General features: G+C 42.5%; 1 protein-coding gene across 7 annotated transcripts in view; it reads right to left on the minus strand.

Moving 5' to 3' along the window:
- PSD2 (pleckstrin and Sec7 domain containing 2) overlaps positions 1–19983 on the minus strand; it is a 73952-nt gene that overhangs the window by 7520 nt on the left and 46449 nt on the right. For 5 of the 7 annotated variants that reach the window (XM_074212856.1, XM_074212858.1, XM_074212854.1 and 2 more), the window contains 7 exons: positions 17809–17889; positions 15283–15395; positions 10605–10663; positions 5650–5739; positions 3147–3190; positions 1568–1758; positions 150–220 (listed from right to left, as the gene is read on the minus strand). In XM_074212856.1, coding sequence (XP_074068957.1) covers positions 150–220; positions 1568–1758; positions 3147–3190; positions 5650–5739; positions 10605–10663; positions 15283–15395; positions 17809–17889 — 649 coding nt within the window. Of the gene's footprint in view, positions 1–149; positions 221–1567; positions 3027–3146; positions 3191–5649; positions 5740–10604; positions 10664–15282; positions 15396–17808; positions 17890–19983 lie in introns of those variants that run through there. The other 2 variants (XM_074212859.1, XM_074212860.1) reach the window with 2 other exon arrangements.

Below are 19983 nucleotides of genomic sequence, written 5' to 3' on the forward strand. Positions count from 1 at the left end.
CTCAGACTCTCAAGTGATTACAGTGGCCCTATTCCTTCCCAAGGCTCATGCCCTGAACTATCTCCTTTTCTCTTCAAAAATGGACAAGATTAAGGGATGCTGCAAGTTCAATCCTAAAATGAGAACCACCCCAGCAATGATCATATTACCTTCTGTAGGTAAAGAATGGTTCCTTTGAGAACCGCATAGAATTTCTTCCATCCTCGTCGACCTCGGGGGGCTAGAAGGAAAGACAAGAAATAAGCATCTATTACCTTTTATTTATTCCCTTTCCAATGTATAACTTCCTTCTGTATTATGAGTCCAATAAAGTTCATTTTCATTATTCACACAAAGACCCCTTCCCCTACCCATTCCCTGCCACTAACTTGTATACAAACCCACATATAGTCTAGACATACAGAGAAAGGATCTATTCAGAAATGAAGTTCACAGGTATATAACCCCAAAACCTCCCATTTGAGGTAGTCCAGGACAGTAGATTCATGCTACAAAAAAGAGATTCAAGACAAAACTCAATACCCAAAACTTCTTTAACTTTTCCAGGGACTGAATCACCCAGTCTTTGGAATGACCACTAGCCAGGTTGGGCTCTCAGGAAAAGTCCTAACCGTGAAAAATGGGATAATAACTCCTCAATCCTTGCCTCATTCTGCTGTCCTCAGCACACTTTGGATTATCTCAGACCCAAGGGGAAGGCAGTTTTCAGGACTGCAGATTAAGTATCTATAGAAGGCTCTTTCTATTCCTCCTGCTCTCCAATCCCAGAGAGAGTCACCAGAAATACTGGTCATCCCATTCGAAGAAAAAATGTACTAGGTAGGACTAGAGAAGGCCTAAATAAGATCCCAACAAGACCATTTGGTTAGGGAAAAGAGTTAAGGATGGCTATATGAGCACAGGCTAATAAGATTCTCTTCTATATTCAGATACTGAAGGAATCAAAACCCCTAAATTAAAATAAATGGAATAAGCTTGAGATTGAGTGAAAATTTTGGGATAAATCAAGGAAGTCAAACTTGGGGGAGGGGCAGTTTGAACAGGGAACTCATTTCTCCTCAGAAATGATAACCTTGAGAGAGTATCAAAAAAGGGTAAAAAAGATAGGCTAGTTAGGGAGGTCAAGTGCATTATAGAGGAAAGGCACTGGACTCAGGGCATCTGAGTTCAAGACCCAGTTCTCTAACAACTCATTCTATAGCCTTGAACAAATCACTTCAACTCTTTGGGCCTCAGTTTTCTCCTTTGTAAAGTGAGGAGAATAATTCCTTTTCCTTACCTACCTCTCAAGTGTTGCTGTGAGAATCAAAGATGACAGATGTAAGCATGCATTGCCATAGACATAGCACATGTCTCAGCATTTTTGTTTAATGACATGTGGAGGTGGTACAGAAATTAAGACTTTTTGGGGGACCACCGACCCTAACCCATTAAATAATATGAACTCCCCCAAATCCTCCCCCCAATATTCCCTCTCAGGGAGTTGACCCTGGGGAAGGTATTTCCAATATTGCCCTACCATTCCTGTCCTCCCCCCTCTACCATGCCCCTGGGGAGTGGCACCCACTTCTCTTGCCATCCATGTCAGCATGGGTCTTGCGGGTGAGCACACCATGCTTGTAGGTGGCAGCGTTGAGCGCCTGAGGGATATCCAGGAAGGGGTTGCTGCCGTCTATGATCCTGGTCACTTTCTTGGCCCCAGGCCCGAACTTGTCGTCCACCAGCTCAGACAGTGACTTCCTCAGCTCTTCCTCATCGCTGGAGAAGCACAGGGATTGGGACCACAGGATGGCCCCTGCCTCCCCCACACACCCTGAGTGGGGAGGAGGGGAATCTGTAGCCCCCACCCCATACCCTTCATCCCCAGTCCATTCCCTGGGCCCTGGAAGGGCAGAATAACCAAGATCATTCCCTACCCCTCACCTTAGTTCTTACCCTGGGAGACAGGACAGTTTCTCTAAGAGATGAAGAGGCTCTGACTCCTAATTCTGATTCCCCTACCCATGATCATAGATCCTTGAAGATTTCTGATCTCATACTGATCTCCATCTTTGACAGAGACTCACAGAATTTTAGATTCTCCTCCCTCACCCTCTGGGGATCTGGGATCTTGCATCAGTAGATCTCTAGGTTAAATCTTCAATCCCTTTCTCTAAATGAGGTAAAGGGTATGGAAGAGTAGGTAAATAACTGAATGCAAGCTATGGTCAAGATGCTCCATTGAGAGAATGGGATAGTTCAGATGAGAGATAATGAAATGCTTTGTCCTTATAGAAAAAAATAGGACAGAGAGTGAAGAGAATCCTAGGAACTCTCATTATTAGTACAGTCTTCAGCTATCCAAAACCAAACTGGAATGAGGACCATGGAAAGATCTCTAAGGATTTCACATGTGGGACTTTTTTCCTGAGATGGAGTTAGATCACTTGAATCACTACTCATTTGCCTTGGACCCTAAATTTCTCAATGGCTGGTTCTAGGTTATTGGATCTCATTTGTTATTATACCAGCCAATATGGGGGTGGCTGACCACAACGGCCGTTGTGATTATGACAATGAGAATACAACACATGAGGCTCAATCCACCAACCTCACTGTCCTACCAAACTGATTTCTCCTCACTGGATCTCATTGGTATGACTCAATATACTACATATACACTCATTTCTGGAAGGGAATTCAGCAGCTTTCTAATATATTTGCCTGAAATGAAAACCTCCCCACAATATAATAAGTAAATTATCTTGTCCATTTCTTAAAGACTTCCAGTGAAATCTTCATTCCCTGAGGACAATCCATTCCATTTTTGGACAGCACTAATTGTTAGGAAGATATTCCTAAATCTGCTTCTTTGAAACATCTGCCCTAGTTCTTAGTTCTTCCCTGGGTAGCTAAACAAGTCTAATGTCTTCTCCCCATGATGTCCCTTCAAATGCTCAAGATGCCTAAATCTTCTCTTTTCTAGACTTAATGACCCCAATCATTTCACTTCTTCACTGCTCCCAATTTTCCAAAGACCTAGGAGACTGGGAAGGAAGAAGGAGACATTTAGGGTCTAAACTCTATTGTTTTTCCCCAAGTGAAGGCAAACCCCAACTAGGTCAGGTACCCTCCCACCCACCCTAAAGGCCACAAATACTACTTACATGGCCCACTCCAATTTTTCATTCTTAATGGAATTGTATAGTGTCTGAAAAAAAGAAAAAGAAAAACTAGTGAAGAGTTCAGAAGAATTGAAGTCATTCTTCACCCTCCAGCTGAGTCTGAGGAGCATCTCTGTGTGAAGACCTTGGTCAAGTCAGGCAGACTCTGCAAACAGTTCTCTTCAGGGTCATAACCCTGCTGGTTCACTGGTATTTATCTTTGATTTGCCTTTGAACTGAAAGGCCTCAAGGGCAGGTTCTGAAATATTGGATCTTATTTGGTACCATATCAACAAATAGAAGCGTTTTTTGATGGTGGCCATGATGGCTTGTGGTGATAATGACAATGATGATTATAGTGATGATGGTGCTGGCCATAATGGAGATGTTGATGGTGGTGACAGGGATGGTGACAATGGATTTAGTGATAGCTGATGATGCAAAATTAATATGTATTAAGTACCTACTATGTGCCAGTCACTGTGCTAGGTCCTGGGAATACAATTAAAATGTCACTGCTCTCAAAGGACCCACATTCTATCGGGGGAAACAATAGGTACACAGCTAAGTCGATAGAAAATACAAACTAAATAGTGTTATTTCAGTGGGGCTCAGAGCTCTAGCAACTAGGAGAATCAGAAAAGGCCTCCTAGAGGTGGCATTTAAGTGGAACCTTGAGGAAAGTAGATACTCTATGATTCAAATTCACAATCCACCAGTTCCTGGGAATTCAAGTGAACCAGATTAAAATGCAATTGGAAAAAATTTTTCATGAAATACAAAAGCACAGATAATGTTAATTTGTGGTTTTGAGGTTTTTTTGCAAGGCAAATGGGGTTAAGTGGCTTGCCCAAGGCCACACAGCTAGGTTAATTATTAAACATCTGAGACAAGATTTGAACCCAGGTACTCCTAACTTCAGGGCCAGTGTTTTATCCACTATGCCACCTAGCTGCCCATAATTTGTGGTTTTCTAAGTCAACATGTGGCCAAGAAGGATCCCTTTATATTTTGAGTTCAAAATCATTGTTCTAGGACATGGAGAGGTGAGTTGGAGAGTACATATCAGGCTTAGGGGATAATCAATGCAATGGGAGATTGGAATCTGGAAATGGGAGATAATGGGCAAGCAGAGAAATAGCAACAAGACCAGTTTGCCAGGAGCAACTGAAGTTATGAGGGGGAAACATGTGAAATCAGTTTCTCATTAGACACATTTGAAGCTAGGTTGTGGAAAGTACTAAATGCCCATTATCTTGAAGACAACACACACACACACACACACATACATGGAACTATTGAAGTTCTGAAGCAGGGCTAGCAGCACTTCAGGAATACCTATTTGGTAATGTAAGATAGATTGAAGAATCAAGAATAATGACTATTGTTGGGGGCTATTGTTCTAGGTTTAGGTGAGAGAATGATCAAGGGACTTATTAAACTAAGTTATGTTTTGTGAGTGAAAAGAAATGGATAAATTCAAGAGATGATGTGGAGAATTCCCAAGACTTGGAATTCCTGAAAGTAGGAAACTAAGATTTATACAGGATGACTCCAGTGCTGAAAACCTAGGTGACTAAGAAGGATGGTGGTACCCGCCACAAAAGCAGGGAAGTTAGGAACATGAGTGGATTTAGATGGAAAAGATGATTAGTATAGAAGATGTCTACAGAACATCCAAAGGAAGATGTCCAATGGTCAGGCAGAACTTGAAACTCAGGAAATAGACTAGTATTGGATATATAGATCTGGTGGTTGGTTATGATGTTGATAATGGTGATAGTGATGGTGATCATGGTAATAATGGTGGGGATGATGATGATGATGATGGTTTTGGTGATGTGACAGTGATGATGATGATGATAATGACGGGAGTGGTGGAAGTGGTGCTGATAGCGATGGTAGTAGTAATGGTAGTGATAATGTTGATGGAAGCCGATAGCGAAAGCGATGAGAGTGAGAGTGGTGAAGACGATGATGAAGAAATCTATTATGATGACAGTGATGACAGTGATTCTCATCAGGTAGCTGAGGGTGATTGTAGAGCATCTGGTGCTTGTAAAAACTGTGATGGTGGCAAAAATGATGATGATGATGATGATGATGATGATGATGATGATGATGATGACTCTGATTTCTATGAGGATGTTGCTTGTATCTGCAGTGATGATGATGATGAAGAAGAATGTTGAAGAATGATGACATTGAAAAGGATTTAAAGAAAAGTAGAAAAAGAAGAACCTATGGTCCAGACCAAAACAGCTTCCCTGGATAAGGGAAATCAATATATTTCATGACTTGAATGGAATTTTGACTAATAATTAAAATTCTTAACCTTGTTCCTCTTCCAGTCTTGTCACATACTTCCCAGATAATATTTAAAATGTTGTCCATTAGAATGGTCAGAGCAGTTCTCAGCTGTGACTACAATGAGGTAGTGGAGGATGGGGAAAGAGAAGTGAGATTCCTGTGTACTGTGGTTGAAGCCAGAATTTTAAAGAAATACCTTCAGTAGATCCTTTGCAAAGTCCTCTCCATCATTCAGTCCATCCAGGTTGGCAATGAATTGCTGGCAGGACATCTTCTTACCAATGTTCTGTAAAACAAAGAGCAGGAGGCTCAGACTAGGTAAGGGGCTGCTTGGAAGGGTAGTTCTCTCAAGGTGGTGAAAAGGATGAAAAGACCTCATCTCCAACTTCCTAAACCCAATTCCTCTCACTCTCCTGCACTTGTGACCTAGAAACAACTTCCAGTGAGCATGGGTAGAAGGAAATTAAGGGAGAGCTTAACTGGATAGAATACAAACTGCAGAATTACCCTCCATGAGTTGCCTCCCCAGGGTTTGAGAGGGAGGATGGTTACTTGACAATAACTTAAGGAGCCAAGTGTGATATTAAAGGGAATATGTGGAGTCATTGCACTTCCAGGTTCTACAACAACTCTGATGAGAGCTCAGGGATTCTGTCCCCACCTGGAATTTTCTTTGTTCCAAAACCAAGAGGAAAATCAAGCTTCCCCAACTAAAACCTTCTCTAACTATAGCAGACTTTGATTTCTATACTTGTATATATCTTCCTATTGAGGGAATTCCTGGGGTTGACATGCTATGTGAAGGAAGGCACTTAAGAGTAGGGAGGCTGTATCTGAAAGATAAAGAGACTTGGATTTCCATTCTTTATTTGACCATTAATATCTGTGGCTACCTTTGACTCTCCCAAAGTTGAGCTAGGGGAGGTTAAGATCATAGGGTCATACCCCTAGAGCTAAAAAGGACCTTGGAGGTCACCTAACTAAGTCTTTGAGAGGTTAAGAGATTTGCACAAGACCCCCTGAGTAGGTCACTTTAGAGCTGGAATTTGAACTGTATACATCTCAGTTCATTGACTGACTTCATACTTAATCAATCCTCTCTTTCTACTGCACTCCTTCTGAAATGGAACCTTTCCTATTTGGGAATCAAATGAATACAGAGAAGTAGGGCAGAACTTTGACAAAGATTAAGGGTCAAAAGAAAGACCATAGATTTAAGAAAGATCATAAATTTAAGGCTGGACCAGAACTCAGAGGCAGTCTAGTCCCAGCCCCTCATTTACAAATCAGGAACCTAAAAACAGGGAAATTAAGTGACTCATCCAAGGTCTCCCATGTAATGAAAATAAGAAATGGAATTCTAGCCCAAGTCCTTTGACTCTGGTCTACTTTATTATTAGTAGAGATCTAGACTTATTTGAGTATTGGTCAAGCTTATTCTTTAAAAAAAAAGATTAAGATAAATGAATTAGTTGAGAAATTGATAAAGGAGAAAATACATAATGAATTTTCAAAACTGAGAGAAGTTGTATTTGAGGGGTATCTCTCCTGCTGCTTCCTCTCCAGTGAAGTGGATAAGCAATAATTGCCTGACTTCTAATTACTTTCTGGACTCCTTTCCTGCCTCCTATTTTGGGGGTCAGGAAGGGAGGTTGAGGCCTCCTCCTGCTCACGATTCAGCCTCTGAAATTTTTCCACAAGGGAAAGAAAGTTCCAAGTACAGACCCAGCTTCCCAGTAAAGGGGAAGTTCCAGGATTCTCCCCAGAACTCCACCTGCTTCCCAGTGTGATGTGGAGGGAGGATGGAGGAAGGCAGGGTCTGGTGTCAAGGTTGGAGATTGTCAAATGAGCTTTTTCCACTGTTTCTGGTTCTGTTCCCTTAATAATTGACATTTATTTGACCCTTTAAATTTTTCAAACCATTGCATATGCCTTACTTCATTTGATCCTCTCAATAATTTTGCGAGACAGATACCAAAAACATCATTGTTACTATTCTACAGGTGAGGGAGCCAAGGTTGAGAAATACTAAATGATTTGCCATGGGTCACACAGCTAGTTACCAGGATTAGAACCTAGGTCTTCCCAATTCCTGAGCCTGAATTCTATCCATTCTGCCAGATTACTCCTTGCCCTCACCATAGTACCTAGCACGATGGGAAATAGATAAATTTTTATTGAATGCATGAAATGAATGCATTGTGGTGGATGACTGAAAGCTGATTAGAAACACTTGGCATTCCCTCCCAGTCCAGATACTTTCTAACCCAGAACCTTCAGGCTGTCAAAGGAGACCCATTAGATGAAAATTGTCTTGCTCCCATTCACATCACTGAGGCTGAGGTGTTCTCATCCAAATTAAGTGACAAAACAAGCTCTCTGGCTCCAATCTGACAATAGAATCCAAGATTTATTCTCTCTTTCTCATAAATCCTATACCCAGAAAAACTCTCCAACCTTAGTTGGGATGCTATATGTTTATCAACTGGCTAATGTCCACATTAGTTCCTTGGTAATTCAGTACTTGTAACATTCTATTCTAAATCTAATAATTTATCCATGAGATTAGTGCCTCTTAACAAACCAGAAGGGTATTTACTGAGCTTAGTAAACAACCATTCTTTGGGTTTGTTCTTATTCCCAAACTAAAGGTTATGAGGATGTTAACACCTTTTTGATATGCTAACAGCTCCTAATGAAGACAGACATATGTAACCAAATGAAGATAGGAGCAAACAGAATACACTGATGGTAGACTTAACATATGTACACTAATAATAACTCAAAATTTGTATAGACATAAAGGATTGCAAAGGCCTTCACCAAAATGTTTAGGATAAGCAGTGCAAGAATTACCATCCCCATTTAAGAGATGAAAATTCTGAAAAGGGAAGGGATTTTATTTCCATGGTTGCATAGCAAGAAAGTCCCATTTACTCTTGTTCAGTGATCACTGATTCTGTTTCCCCATTGGGGTTTATCTAGAGATAGTAGAGTGGTTTGCCATTTCCTTCTCCAGCTCATTTTACTAGAAGAAACTGAGGCAAAGATTAAGTGACTTGCTCAGAATCCCACAACTACTTAAGTGTGAGACCAGATTTGAACTCAGGAAGAGAAATCTTTCTGATTTCAAGCCTAGTTCTCTATCCACTGCACTTCCTAGTGGGGTGTTGAAACCCAGGTCTCCTGATTGCAGAGTCCAAAGTCAGAGTTCTTTCTACAACTCCAAACACTCATCCCACACACAGGATATATTTTTTAGCAGGGTTTAGTTTAACCCAACTCATCCTAAATTTCCTTTTCAAAGAGAGGGGAGAAGTTGAGACATTAAAGGCAAACCTCAGTACTGATGGAGGGCTGAAACAGCATGCATAGTTTAGATGCACAGGGACCCCCAAATTTCCACTTGCATCATATATCTCTACCTTTCACACCACATCTTACACCAAAATTGCTAATGAGGAATCCAAAATTTTGAGCTGAAGAGACAGAGGAGAATCCATAATGGATGAGGGCAAAGAAAAGTGATTTGACCCAAAGCAGAGTTGGAGAGACAGGCAGGAAGGGGATGATGGGATACATAAAGAGACATGCACTCCCCCACCTACACTTACCACCTGGCAAAGAGCAAGATAACGGAAAGAGGGGATCCCGGAGCAGACAGAGAGAAGAGGGAGAAATTAATGAGGAAGTTTGACTCTACCAAGGGAACCAGGCCAGTGGCAGCTCTACCCATCCAGGGCACCCACTATCCAGACAATCATAGGGGTCAGGGGCACTGTGAAGTCCAAAGGGCTCATGCATACCTTAGCTCATGAGCCCCACAGCAAGAAAATGAGAAAAGACAGGTGGTTAGACATGAGAAAGAGAACAGAGTTACAAATCTAAGTCATCTCAGTTCCAGCAGAGGCTCCTAGAAGTTCTCTGCTATAGCCCACCAAAAGTGAGGAAACCAACCCAGCTTGATAGCCCTCAGGAGCATCCAGCCAGTTCTGAGATGCCCTCACACATGGAACCAGTTGGGTTTCCCATTAAAATGTTTTCATGAGGCTTGTCTCATCAATCCCCAGTAGCTCAGGCTCACCACAAACAAAAGTTGGGGGCTATTAGGGACATACCTGCCCATTTCACAGGCAGGAAAAAAAGTCTCAGTGAAGGGTAACTGAGGTCAAACAGAAAGTCAAGAATCCAGACCGCCTCCCAATTCCCAGCTCTATCTACCATAAATACTGCATTAAAACATGGCACCTGATGAGTCAGAAGAAGAGAAAGAAAAGGAGAAAAAGAGAGGAAAATAATAGTAATAGATAATATTTTAAGTTTTAAGAATTACAAAGTGCTTTATACATATTTTCAAATTTGATCCTCATAACAATCCTGTGAGATAAGAGCTACAGTTATTCCCATTTTACAGATTAGGAAATAAAAATGTAGAGAGGTTAATTTATTTGCCCATATATGCTCACACAGCTGGCTAGCAGTAGAAATCAGATTCTAATCTAGACTTTTCTGGCCCCACATTCTTTCTAGATAAGAAGTAGAAGCTCCAACCTGCTTGAGACTCAGTGACTTTTTTTTTTTTTGATGATTTAGACAAAGCCACCACTAACTGCCATCTCTTTTTTTTTTTTTAGGTTTTTTTGCAAGGCAGATGGGGTTAAGTGGCTTGCCCAAGGACACACAGCTAGGTAATTATTAAGTGTCTGAGACTGGATTTGAACTCAGGTACTCCTGACTCCAGGGCTGGTGCTCTATCCACTGCACCACCTAGCCGCCCCAACTGCCACCTTTCTCCCCTATACCGGAGGTTGAGCAAGAGCCCCAGAACCAATGAGCAGTGAGGTCCTGGCCCCTGAGAATACCCCATCCTGCCTCAGTCCTGTTTCCTGGAGCTCTGATTCAACATCTCCAGGAGAGAGCCAGTTAATGCCCAACACCCCATGGGAATCCACCAACCTCTTTTATCTTAGCCAAGGCTCACCTGCCCTCCCAGGAAGTTGGGCCATAGGGACAGACAGAGGAGCTCCACACAGGTTCCCTGGGCTGGTCCAGACCTGCATCTTTGCTCTGCATGCTGACCTTTGCCTTTATCCACCAACCCCCACCACCCCCCACTTTGTCTCCCTTCTTTTCTTCCCCATCTGCACTTACATGTCCATGCAAGTCCGTGTTGAGCAGCATCAGGGCACAGGTAAGCGTGTGAATCCCATCTGAAACATAGCAAAGGCAGGTGGCCCTCAGCCCTCAGTCAGCTTGGCTCCCTTCCCTTTCCTGTTACCCAGGGTATCTGGTTACTAACACAGCCTTAGGGAGTGGTCTCCTCATGGAGGATCCAGCCCCAGGCCTTACAGTGGGCTACTTCCGCCTTTTGGAAAGGGATGAGAGGTCGGTGGAAGAATGACCAGGGTGGATAAAGAGGACATAAAGAGCAAAAAAACAGCATGATACAGTGGAAAGAACACTTTAAACAATATAGACTCTGATTAAAATAATTTTTTTCATGAAATAGTTCAGAGATTTTATTCTAATTAAAATAATTTTAAGTGCATTCCCCCCCCAAAAAAACACCATTGGATTTAGAATAAATTCATTGAGTGATATTGAATCCAGATGACAGGTGATTATGGATGCCAAATATGGAAGACATTGATAGAAACAGTTTCTGACTGCTATTGTGTAACAGAGGTGATTGAAGAACCCCTAACTTTCTGGAATGGGGGTCCCTCCCATGGAATTGTACTGCTGAGGGGGAGGGAGGACATGTAGAGGGGTTAACTCATTTGACCATATATGCTCATAGCTAGCTAGCAGTGGAAATCAGATTCTACCCTAGGTTTTTCTGGCTCCACATTCTTTCTAGGCAAGAAATGACGCAGCAGCTTCCGGTTGATCCCCATGACTGGGAGAAGGGGTGAAAGATGATTGGACATTGGGATTCTGGAGGATGGACTCATGTGAGTAAGGAGGATGGAACCAATCAGATTCTAAGAGCTATAGAAACAGCTTTATCATTCTTTTTGTGCCCCCTTCTTTTTCTGAGCCATTTCTTTCCCTTGGACTTCCAGCAATGGAGAAATGAAAGAAGGGGAAAATGGAAAATGTTTCTCTCCCTCCCCACCCTAGGCAATAATCAATGACAGCTTATAGCTTAAGTACATGGCCCTGGTAGAATGCTGACTAGGCTAGACGGAGGCTGGACCTTGGCTGCCTTCTTTCTGCCTTTCTGTCCCTTCCCTGGAACATTGATTGGCAACTAGCAGTACCGAGAAATGGTGAGCCCAGCCTTGGCAGTAACAATCAGCCAGGGTCAACCCTTCTTGAGCTTAGGATTTGTGAATGAGCTAACTAGAGGGAGTTTTCTTGAGTAGCATGGTGGCCTTCTTGGAGGAGAAGAGTGCCACCCACAGGAGACTTCTACAGTCCAAGGACTAAGGGAAGCCATGCCCATCAGGCAGGAGATGGGAACCTTGCTAAACTGCTCTAACCCTGCTGGTGAAGAGAAGGCAAAGCAACTGTCCTGCCATCCCACCCAGGGCCTCTGCCTCCACATGGAGGATAATGAGTGCAATGGCCTATCTGACAGGATTTACCTGTCAATACAGGATTTCTGTATTGATTCATGCATTTGTATCTTGTGCAATGTTTGACACAGGAAAAAAAAAACTGTTGGTTTATGCTTGGTAGCCATGTTGTACAATGTATTTTATTATACATCTTGCAGAATGAGTATCCTTTCTAGAAGGAACTCTGTTACCCAGATTTTGAGGGAGACTAGGGAGCTATACCTAAGGTTTGATTTAGAAATTTCCCTGGAATTGCTTCTGGGTGGGGCCGAACCAGAGAAAGAAAAATTCTCTCCATCTCCCTCTCTTTTTCCCTCCCTTTCTTTGTCAGACTCAATTCTGGGATGAATTTGGGTTCTCTGTATTCCAGAATCTCCTGGTTGAGTTCCCTGGGCCACAAATTATAAGGAAGAGTTGGATAGAATGGGGTTTTTTTTGGGGGGGATGGCTGTGATATTTTTTTAAAAGCACAAAGGCATTGATAAAAATTTGGGGGAAGGTATGCTGGACTGAATCCAACCCCAAACTTGTCTTCTTACAAGCTCCACATCCTTGGGTAAGTCTTGTTAACCACTCTGAGCCTTGATCTCTTCAACTGGAAAAGGGGGATAATACCTGCTACTCTCTTGCCAAGTCACTTAATCTCTCAATGTTCTAGGTAACCCTCTATGACTATAAATTGAAGAGAAGAAGTCGACCTGTATGAGCTTCCTCATCCCAATGAGGTCAAAGTTCCTAAGACTATCAGTTGCAGGCAGAGAAGATGGCCTGAGATTTTCCTGGGATAGGAAATTGCCTTCCACCAAGGCCACCATGCTTCTCAGGAAAACTCCTCCCTCTAATTAGTAGATACATGAATCCTAAGCTCAAGAAGAGTTGACCCTGTCTGGTTGCTACCACCAAGGCTGGGCTCGCCATTTCTCAAGCATTGCTAGTTGTCAATCAATGCTCCAGGGAAGGGACATTCCAAAGGACTATTGAGAATGTCCATTTGTGGATACCTCTATGTAACTGGCAGTTATGATACAAGTATGTGAAATTACTGATTTTTTGTTGTTGTTGAGTAATTTCAATCATATCCAACTCTCAGACACCCTATTTGGGGTTTTATTTTTTGGCAAAGATTCTAGAATGGTTTGCCATTTCCTTCTCCAACTCATTTTATAGATGAGGAAACTGAGGCAAACAGGCTACAGTGTCTTGCTCAGGGTCACATGTCTGAGACCAGATTTGAATTTCTCTAATCACTGCATCATCTAGCTACACCTTACCTTTATTATTAGTATGGGTTTTTATTGTAATCTCTATCTCCTGCACTTTTCTTCTGTTCCTGAGAAGCACAGACATATAACCAGTAACCCCAACTCAAACCTAGGGGTCCAAGAGGACCTAGGGCATGATCCTTTCCTTCCCTCTCTTATATTCAGTCAAGTTGCTCTATTCTCCATCCCTTGATCTTACTTTCAGATTCCTATCTCCTTGTCTTTGTTCAAAGGGATCCCTGATGCCTGGAATGTCCTCCTTTCTAGAATTCCTATCTGCTTTCTAATGTCATCATTTCCTCCACAAAGACTTTCCTGAGCCCCCCCAACCTCAGATGGGAACAAACTTCTCCTTCAACTCTCAAACAGCACTTCATTTGTAGCTCTGGAGTGCTATTATGATTATGTGTTATGGTTTTGTGTATGTCAAATGTAAATGAGAATATAATAAGCATAACTTGTCCAAACTTTGTATTTCCATCAGAGCCTATCTCTGAATGATTAAGTGATAGGAAATGGACCTGAGATTTCCCTGGGATAGGGAACTTCCAGATGGGAAATGCCTTCCACCAATGTGAGTTGACATCTTCTCTGCAACTGATAGTCTTAGGGAATTGACTGGGACATTGAGAAGTGAATCTTCTGGCATCATTAAAACTAAGATATATTGAAGGCAGAACTATGACTCAAATTTTCCTGATGTTGGAACCAACTCTCATGAGCTATGCCACACTCCCTCCCATGTCCATAGTCAATGTTTAAAAATATTTGTTGATTGAATGAATTCTTTCATGGGGGAAGCTCAGTTCCTACAAGAAGCAGCTTCCCCTTTGAGCATTTCTTTATCAGGTGTTCATATTCATGGCTATCTTTTTCCCTTGATGAAAGCCCTATTTTAATAGGGCTTCTGTGTACTGGTCCCAAAAAGCCTCTACTTCCTTTGGGGTGCAGGGAGTGGGGGAGAGAGAGGGGCTGCCTCTCCTTTCTGACCCTCCTCCTAGATGAGTTCTGTTTTGTTTTAAGGAAATGAGAATTAAGTGACTTTCCCAGAGTCATATCCCTAATGAGTATCTGAAACTGAATTTGAACTCATACCCTCCTGCCTTCAGGGTTGGTGCTCGATCCACTGCTCACCCTAACTTCCCCCTCCTAAATAATTCTTCCAATCACAGAGAACTTTTTTCATCTCATTACCCCTTATGAGATATGTGCATTTTAATATGGACTTCTGGAAGAATAAAAAGTCTTTAAGGCTCATAATTCTGGGCACTGTGGCCTGCCAATAGGGAAGATACTTGGGGGGGGCAGAAATCCTGGAGCTTTTTCAGAGCTCCCCTAACCTTAACTTATAGAAAGCCAACCACTGTCTTTAGTCAAAATACTATTGTAATCATAATTACATAACTCCATAATAATTACATAATTAGCAATAACTCCTCCATTTATACAAATTTACCTAGTGATTTCCTTAAAATGACCCTATGAGGCAGATAATGTAAGTATCCTTTATCTCCATGTCACAGAAACTGAGGCTCAGAGAAATCAAGACCATGGTTCTAGAGCTAGTAAGGGTCAACAGGTATAGAAAAATGACCTCTCTGTCAGTCAAGTGGTATGGCAGGAACTGGCAGCAGCTCAACCTACCATGAAAAGGAAGGAAGGAGGGAAGGAGGGAAGGAGGGAAGGAGAGAAGGAAGGAAGGAAGGAAGGAAGGAAGGAAGGAAGGAGGGAAGGAGGGAAGGAAGGAAGGAAGGAAGGGAGGGAGGGAGGGAGGAAGGGAGGGAAGGAAGAGAAGGAGGGAGGGAAGAAGGAAAGGAAGAAAATGGAGGGAGAGAAGGAAGAAAAGAAAGAAGGAAGGAGGGAGGGAGGGAAGGAAGGAAGAGAGGGAGGGAAGGAAGAGAAGGAGGGAGGGAAGGAGGAAAGAAAGAAAAGAGAGGGAGGGAAGGAGGGAAGGAAGGAGACAGGGAAGGAGGGAAAGAAGGAAGGAGGGAAGGCTAGCCATACCTTCTGAGGTGCTCTCTCCCTGATTGCAATGGCGATATCTCCTGGAGAAGTGGGTAAGAACTCGCTCCCGCTCCTGAGTCTCCCCCATCAGAGGAAAGGCTTTTAAAAAGGTCCTGTAAGGAAACACATATACAGTAGTCAAGGGACCTTAGAACTTCACTGGCCACTGTCACACCTGTATCCTCCCCAGACAAATAGCACAATCTCCTACCCCTTTCCCTTCCCTAGCCTTCCTGCATCTAGGAATTAAGGTCATAAGTCACTTGAAGCTCAGAATTGAAGGGAATCTTAAAGATCATCTAGTCTAATCCTTCACTCTATACAGGAATCTTCTTTAATAACAACTGTGATCAGAGATCTGGTGCAGCTCTCCACCATGTGAGGCAGTCCATTCCATTTGTTGGAAAGTTCAAGTGATTTTTTTTAATATTCATCTTTATATTCAGCATGTGCCTCCCTATAGCTCCTACCCACTGATTCATGTTCTTTGTACAGAGAATTTGTCTCTCCCTTTCCCAGATGGCAGCCCTTTAAAGACTGGAAGAAGGACTTTTGTCTACTGAACTCTCTGGGCTAAAGATCTACAATTGTTTCCAGAGTTCTTTGTAAGACATAATCTCCAGCCCCCCCCACCCCCACCCCCCCCTTGTTCCCTTTGCACAGGCTTTTCCCCAAGCCCAGCAAGCTACACAACCTCATCTCTACTACTTGGAATCCCTCTGACTCTTAAGGCTCAGTTCTAGGGCCACAAGAGACCTTTCCCAATCCCTTCAATATTAGTGCTGTCTCCATCAGGATATTTACTTTCTCAAAATCACAGAATTACAGAATTTAGAGATGGAAGGGACCTCGGTAGCTATCCAGACCTATTTACATCTAAGACTAATATCTAGAATATTTACTATTTTTTATTACAGCATGTCCCAAAACTATTAGGGAAGTTTTCATAGTATAAATCTGCACTAAGACTTTTGGGACAGCCTGTATTTTATATTTACTTGCATACTTATTCTAGTAGAATGTAAACTCCTTGAGGAATTGCTCCATTTTTGTATCCCCAGAGCCCAGTATAATCCCTGCCACAGAATATGTGCTCATTAAATGTCTGTTGAATAAAACTAAATTGAATTTCAAGTTTCCTTGCCCAGTGGGACTCCAGTTTATTAATGTCCTATTTAACATGTGATAGCAAGAATTGGATACAGTACTCCCAGTATGTTCTAGTCAATTCAGAACTTTCGGTTACTGAAACACTATTGCAGCTCTTGTTTGCATCAAGAGCAAATTTGAGAAGAGTTACTTTGGCATCAATGCTCTTGTATGCCCAAGCCATCTCAGGCTATGGATTCAGGCAGAGAGTGAGGCATCTTCTTTCTTTCTAAAACAATCTTTTTGGGAAAGCTAGATGGTACAGTGGATAGAGCACAGGCCTGGAGTCAGGAGGATCCGAGTTCAAATCCAGTATCAGACACATAATATTTACCTAGCTGTGTGACCTTGGGCAAGTCACTTAACCCTACTGCCTTGTAAAAACTAAAAAAAAAATTTTTCTAGTCCTGAAACTGAGTGACCAGGATCTCTGGGAATCTGCAAGGGAGTGGAGGGCTGGCTCTCAAGACTGAGCCCTGGATTCAAGGCCCTATCCCTGATAATATCTGTATGATATTAGGCAAGTAACTTAAAGTTATCTAGGCTTACTTTTCTTCACTCATAACATGAAGGGGTTGACTGGATCAGAGGTTCTTGACTTAGGGTCCACTTACTCCCAAGGGGCCTGTGGATAGGTTTCAGAGAATATGTGGACTTGGTTAGGGAAAAATGGCAACTTAATTTTCACTTTTGGTTTCCTTTCTAATCTATCTCATGCATTTTATTTTATGCATTTAAAAACATTGTTTGGAGAAGGGGTGCATAGGCTTCACCAGCCTGCCAAGGGGACATGACATATAGCCCCTTGGCTTGACTCAGTTTCCCTCTAGCTCTTAGAGCTCAATGATTCTTCCCCCACTCCCCACTGACAGATATGCTATAAATAACATCTTTCAAAGGCCTCTGGGCTTGCACAGAATTTGCTGGTGATAATCTGATTTGAATCTCACAACACCCTTTTGTGGGGGGGGGGGGTGTAGACAAACTGTATATTTGATTTCATTCAATAAGCATTTATTAAACACCAGCATTTGGCAAGGGCATGTGCTAGGTGAAGGGAATACAAGACAAAATAAAACAATTCCAGCAGTTCCTACCCTCTAGTGGCTTTCATTTATTTGGGGGAAAACAAACAGAGGAAAAAGTTCTTTTTCTGAAAATGACACATGAGCTGAGCCCCTAATAGCTCCATAGTTATCTCACCCTTCCCTATTTAAAGGGGGGGGGGGATTGAAGCCCAGAGAGAGGCATTCACTTGTCCAAAATCATACAACTAGGTAGTGAGTTAGTGACAGAGCAAGGACTAGAACCCAGCCTCTTTGACTCTTCTAACCCCACCATGGGGCTTCCCACTTGTTCCCATGGCTGTTTGCTCACCTGAGGGCTCTATCCAAGCTCAGGCCTGAGAAATCAAAGAAGCTGAGATACTCTTCAGCTACCAACCTGCTGAATTCATTACTATAAAGAGAGGAGAAGAAAGAATGGATCAGGCAAGGTCAGAACTAGCATGTCTCATGATATCAGAATATCTGGGGATGACTGAGGCAGAGCACCCCTCCCCAGGATGAGGTCCCTTGAAAGTCTCCTCAGGAAGAGGACTCTCACCCCAATTATTACCCTTCCCTCCCATTTTGAAGGTGTGAAGATGGAAAGGATAGAAGAAGGAATATCTACCCAATCAAACCCTGGCATCGTCTCCCATTGCTAAGGATGTTCCTAGTTCGCCAAGTTTGACAAAGGGGTAGGCTCTCCCAGTCTACCACAGTGGAATGGCCAGGGAGGGCAGGAGGGGGAGAGAGAGAGACAGAGACAAAAACAGATTAAACAGAGAGGAGAGAGACAAAGACAGAAAGACAAAGGCAAAGAGAAAAGAGGGGTGGAAGAAGAGTAATGAAGGAAAGAAAAAAATAGCAAATGGTAGGGGAGGAGAGAATGGAAGAGAGAAGAGAGAAGAAAAAGACAAATATTGAAGTAAGGATGAGGGATGAAAAGAAAAAGTTAATTCAAGAAAGTCTAAAGTATCCAACTTCAAATCCCTTTGAGAGAGTGAGAGGCAACTCTTGCTAACCTCCAGCTACCAGATTCCTAGAATTTTGGCTTCTCCAGTGCCCCAAAACGTCAGAGTAGGTGCCTGTTTCATTATAGTCTGCCTTTACTGTTCTTGCCCAGGAAACTTAAAAAAAAAAATTAGATCATTTCTCAAAAAAAAAAAATTCTTTCTCCCCAAGAATTTTTCTAAATACAAATTGTTCTGAGACGGGGGTAGGTGGGGCATGAGAGATGAAGTCCCTGGTGGGGGCCATTGGGTTCCCAACTCTAGCATATTGCTTTGTTCCTTTGGAAACTGAGACAAGATTAAGATGAGGTCTATGGATTTAAGAAATGGTAAAAGTTCAGGAGGTAGGTAAGTGGCCATTTTAGAGTGCTGAACCTGTATAGAGTCAGGAAGACCTGAGTTCAAATGTGACCTCATACCCTTACTGTATGACTGAGCAAAATCACTTAGTCTTTGTTTGCCTCCACTGCACAAGGAAATGGCAAACCACTCCAGTGTCTTTGCCTCTCCAGAATAGTCCACAGGATCACGAGGAATTGGACATGACTTTACAACAATAAAAACTTCATATCCAATAAAACCTAAGACCAAGCCTTCCTCTAAAAACTGATGGAGTGGCCAGGATTCTCATTCATTGAGAAAGGGATCATGGGACAGAATCTATATACCCCTGTGCCCCAATGAGGCTCCTGACCCTGGGTCCCAAAGCACTTTATTCTTTATGACTTGAAAATAGGGGCACTCTGACCCCCAAGTGTCAGATATCACACCTAGAATGTTAAACAGTGGGACCTCAGCTATGGGTCGAGCACAGGCGACACATGCTATGGTCTTATATACCAACCTTTACATCTTAAAGACCAGGGACTCAGACACAGAGTCAAAAGTATGTGTAAGGTACCTTCCAGTTATGCCTAATTTTAGGACAGAATCATTGAGCTAATGCCACATGTATAAAATCCCCAGGACCTAGATCTTTGACCTCATCTCTCTCCCCCAATCACTCACAGATTACAAAGAAAAACAGGACCCCCAGCCTGAGTCCTGAGAAGACCCCAAAGCAACTGATAAGTACGGTTACCTAATTTGCATCTCCTGCTACCTTGAACAATAAAATAGGGATAACAGCAGCTTCTATATCACAGGGCTGTTGGGAGAATTAAGTGAGATGGTTTGCAAATCTTGGAGTAAAGTAACAATGATGAGAACTAGTGTTGTTATTGCTATTATTAGAATTTTCTACAGCATCACTCACTTCATCAACACCCACTCCCCTCTTAGCCTCTGCCTCATCACTCCACTAAAGTGACTCTCTCTCCAAGGCCTCTGCTGCAGTTATTGTTCAGTTGTTTTCATTGTGTTAGATTCTGTTTGGGATTTTCTGGAGTGGTTTGCCATTTCCTTCTCTAGATCATTTTACAGATGAGGAAACTGAGGCAAACAGTCTTAAGTGACTTAGTCAGGGGCACACAGCTAATAGATTACTAAGGCCAGAT

This window comes from Macrotis lagotis, chromosome 1, assembly GCF_037893015.1.
Source record: "Macrotis lagotis isolate mMagLag1 chromosome 1, bilby.v1.9.chrom.fasta, whole genome shotgun sequence".
NCBI lineage: Eukaryota > Metazoa > Chordata > Mammalia > Peramelemorphia > Peramelidae > Macrotis > Macrotis lagotis.